The sequence below is a fragment of the Cavia porcellus genome, unplaced genomic scaffold (genome assembly GCF_034190915.1).
Source record: "Cavia porcellus strain 051 isolate PalLab524CR breed Dunkin Hartley unplaced genomic scaffold, mCavPor4.1 scaffold_20, whole genome shotgun sequence".
NCBI classification, from domain to species: Eukaryota; Metazoa; Chordata; class Mammalia; order Rodentia; family Caviidae; genus Cavia; species Cavia porcellus.
Window position 1 is genome coordinate 47,963,199 of NW_026947503.1, and position 15,854 is coordinate 47,979,052.

Here is a 15,854-nt window from a genome sequence, read left to right on the forward strand (position 1 = left end):
GAAAGCATGTTTAGTTATCTTGCATCTTGATTAGAGATATTTTAACCTCACAGCCAAACTATGTTTCTAAATATCAACCATGACTCATTAATCTTCTGTGTTTGCAAAAGATCATTATTAATGGCCAATAATATTAAAAATTAATGCCAAGGTATAGACCATTAATTCATGAATGGTATATTTATAACAAGAGCCTAGATGAAGATTAATGAGTATATATTCGACTTTTGTTAAAAACACACTTTCAAACTCCTTTTAAATTAGAGCAGTTTTTCCAAGAAACAGGGAAATTTAATGATTCACCCATAGCTGGATGCATAGGCGCAAAGACTGCTGTTAGCAGCTTTCTAATTACTGTTTCTCTCCTGTATTGACTGACCTCTCGGGTAAGTCTCTGCTACCTGCCAGGAATCATTGCCATCAGCAGTTGTAACCGGTAAGAGCAGCGCTCCACCTTTGGATATCAGCTCCACTTGTCCTGTCTGGATCAAACGTCAACTCTGGGTCAGCCTCTGAGAACAAAGAGCTGAATTCCCTTGACTGCTCAGAGCACTGGGTCAGGTCCAAGCAGCACTTCACTTTAGCATCTCTTTCAAAACCGTGCAGGTTGGATTAAGAGCAGTTTCCTGTTTTGTCTGTATCAACAATCCTTCCCTGAAATCTTGAATGGTCTATGGTTCAGAGCTCAGAACTCTTCAGATTTTATGACATGACTGAGCCACATATTCTTCGTGTTGTATAATATTCATAGTGGAGCCTGGAAAAATATCGCCTATAGAAATGTAATTGTATTTCTGCAGCTCCATGGTGAATATATTAAGAAAATGAAAGGCTATTATGTAGTCTCATGTCACTGTTTTGCCAACTGAGTTTAACACAAGTTTTTGGAAAAAAAAACATTGCAATTTATATTAGTTTTTACGAATTTCCGACAAAAAGTTGCAAGTCTGTTATAAATAGACTTATTTTACGTATGTTAAATCCTATGTCCTAAGCATTGTTCTGGTTTTAAAAGCAAACTCTTATAATGCCAGAGATAATAATGATAATTATTTATATTCATATCTCTGAACTTGGCACAGTTCCTGACATACAGATAGTGCTTATTAAATCTATTTGTTGAATAAGCAAGTGAAGACTATAGTCAACTTACACACGTTACTCCATGACATTATCCAGGACACTGACGCTATTTTTCCTGTTCATTATTTCCTGGCTGAATCTCAGTATTGCCATTTATAAAAGAAGAAATAATGGTATGTGGAAGAATGTCTAGGACTCAAAGAGATTAAATCACAAAAATAGTTACAGAGAAGGCAGCTAACTGATTAAGATTAGGAGAAATAATCTTACCATAGGACTCTACCTAAATTCTGATTATTAAGTCATTTATTTTAATTGTAATTTAAGAATATAATCTTTAAAACTTTAGCAGATGTCACAATTGCTCCCAATCTGGCCTTGGCTAGTCATAGATTTAGCTTTACTTATTCATTAAAACATGGAAAACATTGTTACATTAACCCATAAGCATAACCTTACATTTTTGGTGTTTGAAAAATTTTTTGTACTTATAACAATTCTGCAGCATCTTAGATGTACACCCTGTTCAGAAGACCATAAAGTTGTTTAATTTTACAGTTTTATGACTGAAAGATGGAATGGCTTGTTGGTGTGGTGACAATTTTCACTTACATCTGTAAGAAAAGACAGTTTTACATTGTGCCAATAGCAGTCACATCTTAAGTTCCAATTAAAATGTGACTTTTTAAACTCAAAAAGCTCCATGTGACAATTTAGCCATCTGCTGGACAAAACAGCAGCCACTGATTTGAGTCTAGATAATTATTATGATAAGAACAGGGCTGGGGAAAGTTCAACTCACATCCCAGTTAAGAATGACAGTTAATTATGAAGAGATAATTAGTGATTGCAGTAGTTTACATTCAGAGAAAAAATAGGAACAGATCTCCCCAGTGTAGATACATATCATGAGCAGTATATAATTATATACATTTTATCATTATTTTTAATCTTCTTTTAAAATATGTACCAAAGAGTATATTTACTAACATGTATTCCATCTGCAAGAAAAGGCTGTTTCTCATAAGTTATTTTATTTCTTTGCATTTGATATTTCTGTGAAATTATTGTTACCTCCTTTTGTTACATGCAAGCTTTTGTGTTTCATAGCTACTCTTAACTCTCAGGGAATCTTTAGGTCTTGCCTCTGATGGCATCTGACTATAAATCCTTGCTTAGTACACTCTGTGATTACGTGCCAGGAAGACCTTAAAGCAGTGACACTAGATAAGCTCTCAACAGCTAAAGGAAAGAGATTTTGAATGACAACCATTCTTAGAACTTATACTAAACAATCATTTTCAATTTCTCCGTGATAAAGTTGTATAAGAAGCACAATTGGTTAATTTCCTCTTCACTGTCTTTAGGTGAGTACTTTTGAGTGGGGAAATGGAGAGAAGTCAAGCGTAGAGGAAAAATCAGCCGACAGCTTTCACCTTCAGAACTTGGTAACCAGGCACAGTATTATTGAGTTCTGTGTGGAACGGGAGCCCTGGTCTTATTACTGGTTCATCAGTGTTAGAAGCAAAAGGATTTGCAGCACAGTTACCTCAAAGATGAGAAAGAACTCAGTGACTTGCTCCTGCATGCTCATTTTGTATGTGAAACTAAGTTTGATTATGTCTCCCATACAGTCATAATTTCTTGGCACTTTTGGCCATTCCGGTACTAAAATTTTATGAGTTTAGATTGCATCCGTTTACAGCTTGTTTTTCATGAGACAAGTTACATTTTTATCTTTATGCTATTAATGAAGAAGGGTTTTAAATAATGGAAAAATATAAGAGAAGATTTTCAGTCATCTTAGAGTGACATTAGACACTTAGACTGAAGCACAAAATGAGGTTAGCTTTAAATAATTCTCTTTAGTGCTCAAGATTTCTAGGTTTTTTAAAGCCCATCTTAATTGTAAAATGAGGGTAATTTCTTGCTATGGATTATTTCCAATTTACCATCAGGCTTATATTTGAATATAGCATTTCTATATACCTAGTTGCATGGTCTTGGGGAAACTTATAATTTTCTATAAAATATTTTTCTGCAAAATATTTTTAAGGATTATTTGGGAGCTCAGATAATGAATCCAAGCCTTTTTATATTTATGTCTAAGCATTCAGTAGGATTAACTGTTACTAATATTCATCTATAATTAAATTAGAATACCATGAGCTTCCATCGAGACTTATTTATTATAATTTAGAGATATGGAAAGTTCTTTGCAATGTACATATTAGACTATACTCCAGATATTACTATTTTATTTTGTTATTCTGTTCAATGAGCATGAATCAATCATGATTATAATAGATATGTATAGACTATTTTTAGTCAGGTCAGTTTTTAGTTGAGTTCAACAGTTTTTATATAAGAATTTTTAGGACATTTTATTAGTGATAAACTATAAAAAAAGACTAAGTAAAGAACAGAATGCAGAGGAAGAAACAGCTAAACATTAGAAAACTTGAAACCTAACTTCCAGATCTAGTTCATTTTTTAATTTGGCAAACTGCTTAATCTATCTGAGTTGAGTTTCTTCAAACATCAGAAAACAATGATGCCAAATCACATATGTGGCCATTAAAATTATCAAATTATGATTCTAATAAACTCAGAACAATTCTATTCTTAAAATTATACCATAAGTACACAGACAATATTGAATCATGTGTATTTGCCTGTATTTGTCTTTTTACACAGAAGGAAAGAGTGTGATTGCTGCACTTCTAAGTTAATTTTTTTTCTCAAATCACCATAGAGTAGGTTATTGGGTGAATTTAGAGTCTCTTGTTTTGCTCAGGCAGGACCTATGTCTAGTTTCAGAGAGAAGCAATTTTATACAGCTGGCCTAGAGACCAGTCCTTGTGAAGTTACATAAATTCTTATGAAAAAATATTAGTTACATAAATTACATAATTACTTTGATGAATAACTATTACTAGTTTGGTAAGTGATGTTTCTTCTTTTTATTAAAATGAAAAATTACTTGAAAAAAATGCTACCACATGGTTTTAATTTAAAAACTTGGTTTGCTTTCTATTCTCCTACTCAACAAACATATATTTAAGAAACTTGTATGCTTATTAATACAATTAAATCAGTTTAATATAAGGCCTTAGCTCTATAAATTCCTAATTTGAAAGATAAATAGCTGATATAAAAATAGACTTAATAAAAATAGAAGTACATATCGCTGAATCCTATGTAGTTATCAAAAATAGAAATAAAAAAATAATAAATAATAATGTAGTTTATATAAAAGTACAAACTCTCCCTCTTGTTTTCATAGTGCTAATTACATTCAAACAATTCGTTCTTTTTTTTCACAGTGGAATATCTTTATTCACATATTTTCTGTGACACCCATGCCTCAAAATTATTTATACAAGAAGAACATTAATAGATACTGAATTCCCATTTTGCTTATACACTTGTAGTATTGAGCATGGTAGAGGTCATCTTTTAATGAGATACTGATTTATAACCTACTATTTATTTGGTTCTGGACTAGCCTACCTTATTCACGTACTTGGTGAAGCAGGAAATAAGATGAAGAGGCAATATGAGTTTTAAGATTGTACTTCTGTTACTGTATAACAACACCCTTTTTAGGTTTATTTCATTTGACCATTTTCTATGTTATCAAAGTACAGGCATGCCCTTCTGACTGCCTTCCCATAATGCCTCCGCTGCAGTTTCCTTCCCATTTCCAAAGCCCCTCTCTTTTGCAGAAGGAGGATTCTAATTGTCCTACTGCTTTTTTGTCAGAGTTGTCTAGCAGTCATCCAAGACATCTCTCAGGTGAGCCCGTGAGGACCCTGTGCTGGTCCTGCCTTGTGCCTTCAGAGGCTACTTTGGAAGTAGAGGCAGTGAAGATGTCTGCAGAGGTAGCTGCAGAAACTGCTTCCTAGTTCAGCTGAGGTCAGAGTCTGGTTTCTTTCCACATTACACAAATTCCCATGGAGTACCTCTGAATTGTTGTCGGAACACAGTTGTTTTAACAATATTATTTGAGACCTGACCCAATTATTCAATTGACCAATGTATTTACACGTCAAAGTTAATAAAAGGAATGTACAAAAAAAAAGCCCCATGCAAGTTCCTTTACAAAAACTAAAAGGACCTCAATTAGTTCAGAGACTTCTAATCAATGTTATCTGCACCTATTTTGCATTAAAGCTTAGAAAAAGCTAAAGCTATGGTGGCATACACTATATATGCCACCTTATTTTATTTTTAATTTTACATTGCTTTACTATTTATGTGGTTTACTTTTCATGTTACTTTTTGATCATTTTCTTATTTTAATTAAAAATGTTCTGTGTCATTAAATATTTCATTTTTCAGCTAGATGATTTTGCATATAATTTGGGAAAAAACAATGGAAAATTTTTCTATGATTATCAGAAATGATATGGAGAGTTGCAAATAATTTGGAGTTAATTGGGATCTTGGTTGGGGAACTAATTAATTTATATGTATACACATATATCTATATGTACATATATATGATGAATTTCTAGCAGTATCCATTAAATCATTAATATCATTTTTATTTTATAAATAAAAAAGCATGCATTTACACATATAGGCAAATAATCTCATATCTAAAACATCAAACTTTGGTTATTTGGAAATCGTATCATTCTAGGCCTAATTTCTTAGTTTATATTTAAAGTGTTTTTAAAGCATTTTAATGCCATCACTTGCCAGAATTTAGACCATAAACACCCATGATGTTTGTATGAAGATTGTTTGACACAGTCTGAGTATGTTAGTTTTTCAGCTCTGTTTCAGCCCTGTCATCTGTTTTGTTTTGTTTTGTGTGTGCATTGTCCTTGTTACAAAATGACTGAAGGACTCGTTCTATTCGCACAATCCTGTCATTAATTTTGCCACCACTGGCTCCACCTCTACCTTAATGGCCTAACTAAATACTTGTGACTGTGGGGCTATAGGAACAATGATGGATTTGTGTAACAACTACATTTTTAATCTCTAACTAGCTTTCATTTTTCATCTTTAGAACTTTCATTCCCTCTCTCTACTGAAATAATGTCAGTTGACATAGATGGATACTCCTGCACATGTTGATGGTCTTCTGAGCTCTTTAGGAAATTGCATTGGCCTGGTAATGATACTGTTAATAATTTTTTCATATTTTCTCTCTCTCTCTTTTTTTTTAGTCTCGACCTATTCCTTCCCACCTTACTTCAGCAGTTGCCGAGAGTATCTTGGCTTCGGCTTGTGAGAGCGAGAGCAGGAATGCCGCCAAGAGGATGCGTCTGGATAAGCAGCAGGTACTGAGGACCCCTTGGAGTCTGGTGTACACCAGCAACAGCAAATACAGTTCATTGATGTAGAAGAGCATTTTGAATGGTTCTAAAGTCCACAGAGATAGTCTTTAGGTTATGAATATGAATTTGAATGTTGCCATGCTCAGGGGATCAATGGCGATCAAACACAAAGTCTCTGTGATGGAAAATGGACAGCAGTAAAACTCACTTAGAATTCTGCTGATTTGAAGATTAGTTGCTTCTTAAGATGCTCTGACCAATCATCTATAATAGTTTTGTAAATTTACCTTATCACTTATCATTATGTTTGAATAAAAATGAACCTTTTATTTGCTCGGATCTACTGTCAAGTGCTAATAGATTTTGCTATGACTAGTAAAAGTACAAAATCACTTGTTTTTTGTACTGGTGACTGAACACAGGGTCCTTGCACTACCAGGTACAAAAGCAACAAAACTGGGACTTCATCTAATAAAAATCCATGTCCTGGGATTACTCCCTTATTAATTAACCATTTGTTATACATTCACTGCATATAATCTCTCTCCTAGCTAAGGGTGTAGGCCTGGGTGGTGAGGATCCATGCATTGCATGCAGGTGGGCACTGTTCATTAGGGTTTCAACCAGTTTTTCTTCAGGTTTAACTGTATCTTTCTGTCTCTCCTCATTATCTCTAGAATCCCTTCATCTTTATTTTTCTAGCTTCCATTCTTAGTTATCTGTAATGAAGAACTGAACTATAGGATATTATATTAAATGGTGTCCTTAAAAGTTTTCAGTGCTCTGGCTTTTTAATTATTCTTCCAAAAATAAACTCTATGATTTATATTTCTTATTAAGGTTGAGATGAGTACAGACTAATTTAAATTAGCCCAACCTTTTATCCCCTTGTGGAATAGTGAATTTTAAACCAAAATATTTTCCCATGCCATGCCTAGAATATTTAAAAATGTCTCAGAGAGGCATCAGATCTGATGATTATTATTAAAATGTCATAGATTTGTAATTCTGAGCACAGCTAAAGATGAAGCCCTTAGTTAACTAAAAATACAACATTGGTGTTGGCAAAGGGCATGCAAAAATACCAATTTTGAATTTATTAATCATGCCACCAGGATTTACTCACATGTATGTAGCCTCAGTTGAGAATTTTACTAATTAAAATCTATGAAAATAAGTTGCAGCACTGTATACAATACCATCTAGCATCGGATTATGACTGCGTATTCTGGAATGAAATACACCTCATTTTGATTCTGATCTCTGTCATTGCTAGCCATGTAACATCAGCAAGTTTTTCCATTTCTGTGTGCTTCACTTCATAGAAAGGTCACAGTAGTGACAGTGCTTATTCTATAGTGTTGCTGTGAGAACAATTAACTCATTTGGCATTTTCCTGTCACGTAGTAAGCATCAATAAATGCAGCTTAGAAGACACCATTGTCTAACTTCTTTGTCATTGCATTAATATTAATAAAAATGGAAGCATCAATAGTACTATTTATGATACATCAATTGCAAAGTCAAACAGTCTATTTGCAGAAAAAAATTAATTCTTGAAGTTAAAAATAACATTTTAAGATTGAAAAGAATTGTCTTGCTTGTCATTTGGCCATATATCCCAATTAGCTCATGTTCTAGAGTCTCCTCACGTATTATCAATCATAGATACAATGCTATGAAAAATAGATGGCAGACATATGCTGTGTATGCCTACAATGTCTCTCCATAATATTCCCCAAGCTGGTTACCTACTGGCATTTGGTCCACTCAATTAACTGTTGCTGCCAAAGATGTAAACAGAGGAGGCAAATATCCACTTTCTGAAGTTCTTGTCAGGATTTAATAAGCCAATGTTTGTGAAAGCATGGATATTTATTGTGATTACATATTGTTAAAGATATATTTGCTTGAGTGCCACGTGTAGCACCCTACCCCAGCACTAAAAATCTGCTGTTTACTACTGTCAGAGAGCTACTTATCCTATCAGTGAGCTACCATGGTTTTGATGGTCATTAAATTGAACTTAGATTTGCTTTCTGGGTCTTCCATGAACTGGAAAAAAACTTCCATTGAAAATGAGTGGAATTTTCTCCCATTTCCCTTCAGATTGCAGAAGTAATGGTCCTGGACTGTACGGGTCATGTTTGCCATTTCTTGATCTCTGCATCCTCAAATATAGTAGTATTTTACTGCAAGGTTCATGGTTGGTGAATGAGGAATGCCCATAATCACCTAGACACAGAAATATTCTGTCTGGGCCCTAAAAAAGTTCAGAGTTTGAGATTTCAGGGAGATAAGAAAGAAATGATCTTCTAAATCACAATCTAGGATTTATCGGAAATCCATTGGGCACTTTACAGATTTATTTTCATTTATTGTTGTCAACAACTTCAGGGGAGTAGATAGCATTACCCTCATTGACATATGAGAAAACCGAGGCTCAGAGACATGAGATGATTCACACACGACTGCCAGCTACAAGGACAGGTCAGGTTAATTGTTTGTTTCTGGGACAGATACTAGATCTTGTTGGAGTGCTTTCTTGTTGGTTATGCTCCCCAAATAGAAGCCCATGGCCTGGAACAAACTCACAGGACTCCTGTCTTTCTCCCTTTGATCACTATGTTTCAAAAGTACAGTTTCTACTAAAAATTATATGCTTCATTCACAAAGTCTTTGTACTCTGCTAGAATTAGTAAACCAGATTTTGCCTGGATACCAGTTTTTAAAATGTTACGAACTTCCCAAAGCATTTCAGTTTTTCTGGAAAATTGATTATACACTGTGAAAACTTAGTGTTTATAATTATTACTGTGAGAATATCTAAAGTATTTCTTCTTATTACAAGTTTCATAGATTTCCTTTGGAATGACACAGAGGCTGCTAGCATGGGATCACCTTTCTACAAAACAGGCAGTTGAGGGAGCCCTCTTATACTTGGATCCAAACCTCTACGCAAGCAGGGATGGCCAGAATTTACCTGAGCATTGGCACTGAGGTTACACTGTCTGTGAGCTTAGGCCAACTCACAGTTCTTAGACGTTGTCATCTATTTCAAGATTCATCTTGAACCCGTGACCGTTTGTAGGTTTGTAACAGTTCAGAGCTGGCTGGATTAAATCTGTTTCTGTTAAGCCGCTCCTCTGACCCCCTTGCCGCCAGTGTGAGCCACCTGGAGAACTGTAATTGTGTATGTCCTTCAGAGTTCATGAAGTTTGATGAATTAATTGGGTGTTATAAAGCTCTTTGAGCTATGAACATGAAAGGTGTTCTAGACATGTTAAATACTTTATTTCAAATGTCCATTTCACACTGCAGTCCAGAGGAAGCCTGTTATTATGCAGCCCCAGCCCTGAAGCAAGCCAGTGGCAAGAAGTGTCTACCCCCTCATCAGAAATCACAGCTCACCAAACTCAGCTCACCTGCCATGCATTTTAAAATACATTCAGGATTTCCTTAATTTGAACAAGAAAATCTGGAATTTTTATTGCCCAGAAAGTCTTTGTTTACTTTGACAATGAAAAAAGATGAGCAAAGTTATACCTCACTTTAATAGTTCTGTGACATAGTCAAATTGATGGGGTTGGGTGTCCTTTTTACCTATCTTTGTTATTTAGGTGTTAATTCATTTTTATGAGCAAAAATCTCTCATTGTTCTTGGTCCTTTTGAAGAGATAGAGACAGAAAATGAGAAAGATTAGAGCCAGTTACTTGCTGGTGGTTTATTTCTTATTGATGTATACATTTTGCTATTTTTATCTTTTATTCATAGACTGGATGACTGATTAATATAGGGAGCTTTCTTTGACTTCTGTCCCATCTTTTGGTTAAACTGGTTAGCAGTACTGTGTAAGGGATCACATAGAACAACAGTCTAGGGGTTCCTGACAGTAGCCCAGCAAATGCTGCTCTTGAAGGATGAAGCAGCAAGTCCTGGGTGACAGTTTCTGCAGTTACTAATATAGATGGGGAATCAATGGTCTACTGTGTGTGACACCTTTGATTCTTAAGGAAAAGAACACTGGGGCTGGGGTTGCATGTTTACTGCCTGTGATACAATAAAAGGTGAGAAAACAAAATCATGTACTGAAAACTGATGTTTCCCTACATTAAAAAAAAAAAAATCACTGCAGGTAAACTTCCATCAACCAAGACGTAAAAATTTTTAAAAGTACATGGTTTCCTGCTACTGTTTTTTTTTTTTTTTTCTTTACTTGTGTTAACTTCATTGCAAATCTATTTACTCCTGAGTTTTGCTTTGTTTGGTTAGGCCATCACTAATTAGGCATATTGTTGAAAAATGCAGTGGTAGATGCAAAGGTTGAAAAGTGGCCCGATAAATTTTAATACACTTTTTACTTATTCATGCACATATTTGAAAACTATTCATAACACTACCATCAAGACTGTTTGAGATAGGTAGCTTTTCTGTGTTTCTGTCACATTTCTTCTTTCAGTAACTTTTATAAACTTTAATACTTAGCAGAAAGCAATATTTTGTCATAGGATTCTATTATTAGGCTTATACATTGTCCTAGTAGCTCTTCTATGGCTTGAAACTTGTTCTCTGTGACCTAAGAGCCCACATCTCCATGACTCTGTCCTTAATCATTCTCAGTTTTTTATTCTACTCGTAGTATCTTCTCACAACATTTTGGAGGAAAACCTGTATCTTTGAGTCTTTCAACATGTTTCAACCTGATCCTTTCACGTACAGGAGAAAATATAACATGTAAGAAAAACAATGCCTCACTGCAGGTCCTTCTTGGAATATGTCCTTTTTCCCATGTAACATATATATTTTCAACTATTCGCGATAGAATGTGCTTTGCAAATCATCTCATTCAAAAGGGCCCTGATGTCCTCGTTCATTAGAACATCAGCAACAACAACTCCAGAAACATTTATGCATGAGGCATTCTATGAGAGGTTTTAAAGGCTTTTTAAAGTAGCTGTCATGATTTTTATAGAGGTGGAGAGCATGAGGTTTCAAGTAGGTAATAAATTGCCCAAAGCCACAGGGTTGTTCAGGATGGCACTCCAACAGGATTCAGTCCTCTGTGCTTCTTAAAAATCTTACTTACTGTTCTATTTTCAAAAATCTTCTCAGTCATACAGGATTAATTTTAATAATTTAAGAAACTTATTAAAATAGGAAGAAGAAATACATTTTGCAGGTTATTTTACTGACCTATTTCATAGTATAATATATTTTTCTGGGTAAAATTTTCTTTCTTAAAAATGCAAAACACTACTATATGATAGCATATCTTTTCACTTAATTTATGAGTACTTATTATATCACTGTGGGTCTTACAAAGTTTATTTTTTAAAAGCCTCTTAAGACCCCATCATGACCTTTCTATAAATTGTTAAGTGCTAATTCTATTCTTTTGAGAACCATTTGCATGTACAAAAGAACTTTTGTCTATTATTTTTCAGATAAATTATAAGAAATGAACTTACCAGGTCAAAGAACTGAAAGGTTTTAATTCTTAATAAAACATAAATATTCCATGCCCTTAATCTCTACCCTTTTCCCCTAAAACTATTATTTTAGCTCTTTTATAGGCATATGACTATTTCAAGCTTATTTTAATTTCTAGGAATCTGACTCTAAACCCATAGTTTCTAATCCTGTCAAACCCAGCACCTCTTCTTTGTAATTACTTTGACTCTCCCACTCAAAAACCTGAAATGCAGTTTATATTTAATATAAATTATGTGTGCTCATAATTATAATATGTACATATGTAATGTCCTAATGTTAATATGATTCATACTTTAAAAGAATATAGTGCATGATAAATTATAATATATTTTAATGTGGAAACATGGAAATGTTATGACATTAGAAGACATAATGAAGTCGTCAGTTAGTTGAAGCCGTACATCAAATCTGGGAGAAGGCAGCAGCTAAACTGTCCTGTAATAAATGTAGGTTACTCCCATTCAGAGTGCTTAGTGACACAGGTTTTCCAAATGGTGAGGAAATTTTCAAATTAGACAAAGGCCAATTTCCCTTGATTACCTGATAGTGATTTTTCAAAGGTACATGAAATCAGACCCTGCATCCTTCTTTCTGTTTAAAATAAGTTTATATTTGTTTTTAGAACAGATAACTCAAAAATAGACTTTTTACTGAAAAGTTATCAAGCTGAATTCTTAAAAAATTTATCGAGAGCAGAGATAAATTTTTAGCCACATAAGAGTGCCTGGGATGTGTCAGGCTTCCAGCAATCCTATCCTGGCTGACTACGTCAGTAGCAGTTCAGCCTTCAAATGGCCAAAAAGAATATAAGTACATATATTATCAAATTTTCTATCTTGAGGTTATCATATACCTCAAAAAGTAGACAATACAGTCCATTAAAAACAATGAATTATCTTTTGCTAAAAAAACTGAGTGTAAGGTTGCTTAAAATTTTTCCTAAGTGATTTACTTTTCTTGCATAATCTGTCAATATATATCTGACTAATTACATATAAATGTAACTTCTTTAATTCCTCCTGGTGAATATAATTGTCAGGCATTTGTAGATCAAATGACCTTGCTTTTTCATGAGTGTAGAATCTAAAGTTGAGAAACTATTTCTTTTGGGTGACCTCTCTGGCTTCTTTGGGAGTTGCAAGTCCCAATTCATGATTCTTTTGCTTTTCCATTACTTTTTCTCGACTTTCTGCCTTCGTTGAGAATTCTCCCATATCAATAAAGGAAATTATAGTTTTAAATTTTAGTTACATATTTGGTTCATGATGATGTTAAATTTCAAGGGGATGAATGATAAGATATGAGTAGGTGGTTTGAATTCAGAGAAATTCAACCTAATATGTTGAATATGTAAGTGTAATATGTTGATACACTCTCAGTGTCAAAGTCAGGCAAACATACAATTTGCTGAGTTCTTTATGAGGACAGCATCTTTGTTAATATTATTTTAAAATCAATTATTTTTAGACCGAGCAGACAAATAAAGACTGACATGTTTGGTTTGTGGCACATATACTTATTTTTTATAATTTCTCATAATTTGTCCGTTCTTTTCTATTTAATCTATCCACTTTCAAAGCCATTAGTTTCTGTAAAGCAATGATGCCATGTGGACTGGGGAAACTGAACCACAGACACACATTCATGATGAAGTTAGATAATATAATACCTTGACAAACTAAGAGATGCTTGCTAAAGAAAGACATTTATGATATTTGGTAGAACTCATGCGGTAAGCACTATAGGTCTGACTAGTGGCCTTAGGGAATACATATTGTTACCTTAAAGACTCTGTACTTCGGAAATAAGTGTTATGGAATAGCTGGGTATTTCCAGAGAGTTAAAGATCATCCCTTAATGGATTAATTATTTTTTATTTCGTGGAAATTTTTCTAAAGTGTAATTGATCTGTGTTTTCTGTATGATGAAAGAAGTTAGACCTGAAGACCTTAAAGTTGATTTAGGCAACTAATTCTATTAATGGAGGTGCAGTGCTGACATAGGGCCTTAGCTACTAGCTCAAGTGGATCTTCAAAGACTGTTAGGGAAAATTGCTAATCAGGTTGACTGGCTTTTTTGGTAGTTCATTTGTTCACGAAATGAACAGAGTCTGATTGAACTTGGTTGATAATTTTGCTTAAAGGATCTGTACATTATAAATTCCTGTCCTCAGGAAGAGCTCTGTTGATTTTGCTTTCAAAGTCTCTTGCATTTTCAACAGTACTTTTGAAAAAAAAATTGACTCCCACAGCACAATGAGTCCTTAATGTCTGCAGGACAACTTGTTTCTGTTCATATTCATGTTCTATTAATGAGGTACAAGGAGGAAAAGCATTCACTCTTTGAGGAGTTAATCTTGTTCTATTTTTCTGAGAGCCATTATCTTCATCGTGAAAAAATGATATTTCTATGGAACAAAAACCAAATCACGTTTATTTCCAAGTTCCCTTTAATTGTTTTTCCTTGAACACAAGAAACACCAAAATAACATTGCAGACAATACTGTTAAGTTGAAAGTGTTACACTATGATCAAATCACTTCCTCAGTACCATTTCATGCTGTTTGGATTTTCTTGGTTTTCTTATTTGAGAAAACATAGTAGTGTGTTCTGGCAGTGGCAAACTCTCAGCACATGGCAAGCAACAGTCACTGTATTTTTATGTGAATTTTGTTGTTAGTCTTCTGTTTCCAATTTCTCTATGAAAATATAAGTAACATTTAATAGAAAATATGGTTCTGATTTCTGGAAAGAGGCCAGGAAACCAAAGCACAAACGAAGTTATAACTGTGCATAAACTCAAGTAATGTGAGTGAAAAGTTTACCTAAGTCCTAAAAGCATTATAATTGCAGAAAGCAATAATATTAAAACCTAAAGAGCCAGATATGCTTTATTAAAGTCAATAAAAATGTGGGTTTTTTTCTGATGTCTTTCTATTGGCTCTTTATCTTTGGTACATGATTTAGCAGAAAAGTAGCAATTACTTTCAGGTGGGAGAGTCTGAAAAGGTAGAGGAAAAAGGCAGTTTTAGTTTAGGCTTTTAGAAAATGTAAATAATCAGAAATAGTGTGATGTTTAAACACATGCATAGGCATGTATGCAATGCCATTTTATTCAAAGATAGTTATTACATATATTTTCAAAAGAAAAGCCTTTATTACTCTAGATTTAAACTATTTATTAGCCGACATAATACATTCATTAAAAACACTTAAAATGACAAAGAATCCTACATATCACTTCAATAAATTTATATTTAGCATGCATGAGGCCCTGGGTTTGATCCCCAGCAACATAGACATGATTGCACACATGTACACGCACACACAGATACAAAACCCCAAAAATTTAAAAAAATAATTAAAATACATTTATTTTATAGAATAATAGGCTGGCAGAAATTAATTCTCAGCTTAGATATTTTCCCTTTTTTTCTTCCCTCTTTCTTCAATGACTTTCCCCTATATTCCTGGAAACAGAATTTCACTTTAAAAAGAAGAAAAAATTCAATACAGTACAAAAAATTCAGCTCCCTTTTGATTTCAGGGTAATGTTCTGAATAATGAAAATCAGAATGCTTCATAAATTCCAACTCTTAATGTCATCATCCATTCATAGCATGCAGGAATTTGAATATTACTTTGGATGCAGAATTCAGAAGGTCACATTAGTTTAATTCAATTGCATTTTTCTATCATTAATTATTGCCTATGAAGCAAGTTTGAAAACTCCAATGAAGCTGTCAAGCTTGTATGAATCTCTGCGTGTGTGAAGAAAATTTTCTTTCTCAAGAGCTGCCCAGGAATCCATGAATTTTCTATAATGCTTCATTTAAGATCCTGCATTTGAGTTAGTTTCTAAAAATAAAAGACTTTCTATAATTCCTTACATTAAATTCATTTTTGGAGCTACCGTTTATTGATAATTTATATTCTCATAACAAAATACTCAGATCCATGTTAAATTCCAAGTTTATTTAGCAA

The 15,854-nt window shown here is 33.8% G+C and overlaps 1 protein-coding gene across 6 annotated transcripts in view; it reads left to right on the forward strand.

Annotated features, from left to right (window-relative positions):
* The window catches only part of Nol4 (nucleolar protein 4), a 300,071-nt gene that overhangs the window by 235,253 nt on the left and 48,964 nt on the right, over window positions 1-15,854 (forward strand). For all 6 annotated transcript variants that reach the window (XM_063231787.1, XM_003474094.5, XM_003474095.5 and 3 more), the window contains one exon: window positions 6,267-6,380. In XM_063231787.1, coding sequence (XP_063087857.1) covers window positions 6,267-6,380 — 114 coding nt within the window. The remainder of the gene's footprint in view (window positions 1-6,266; window positions 6,381-15,854) is intronic.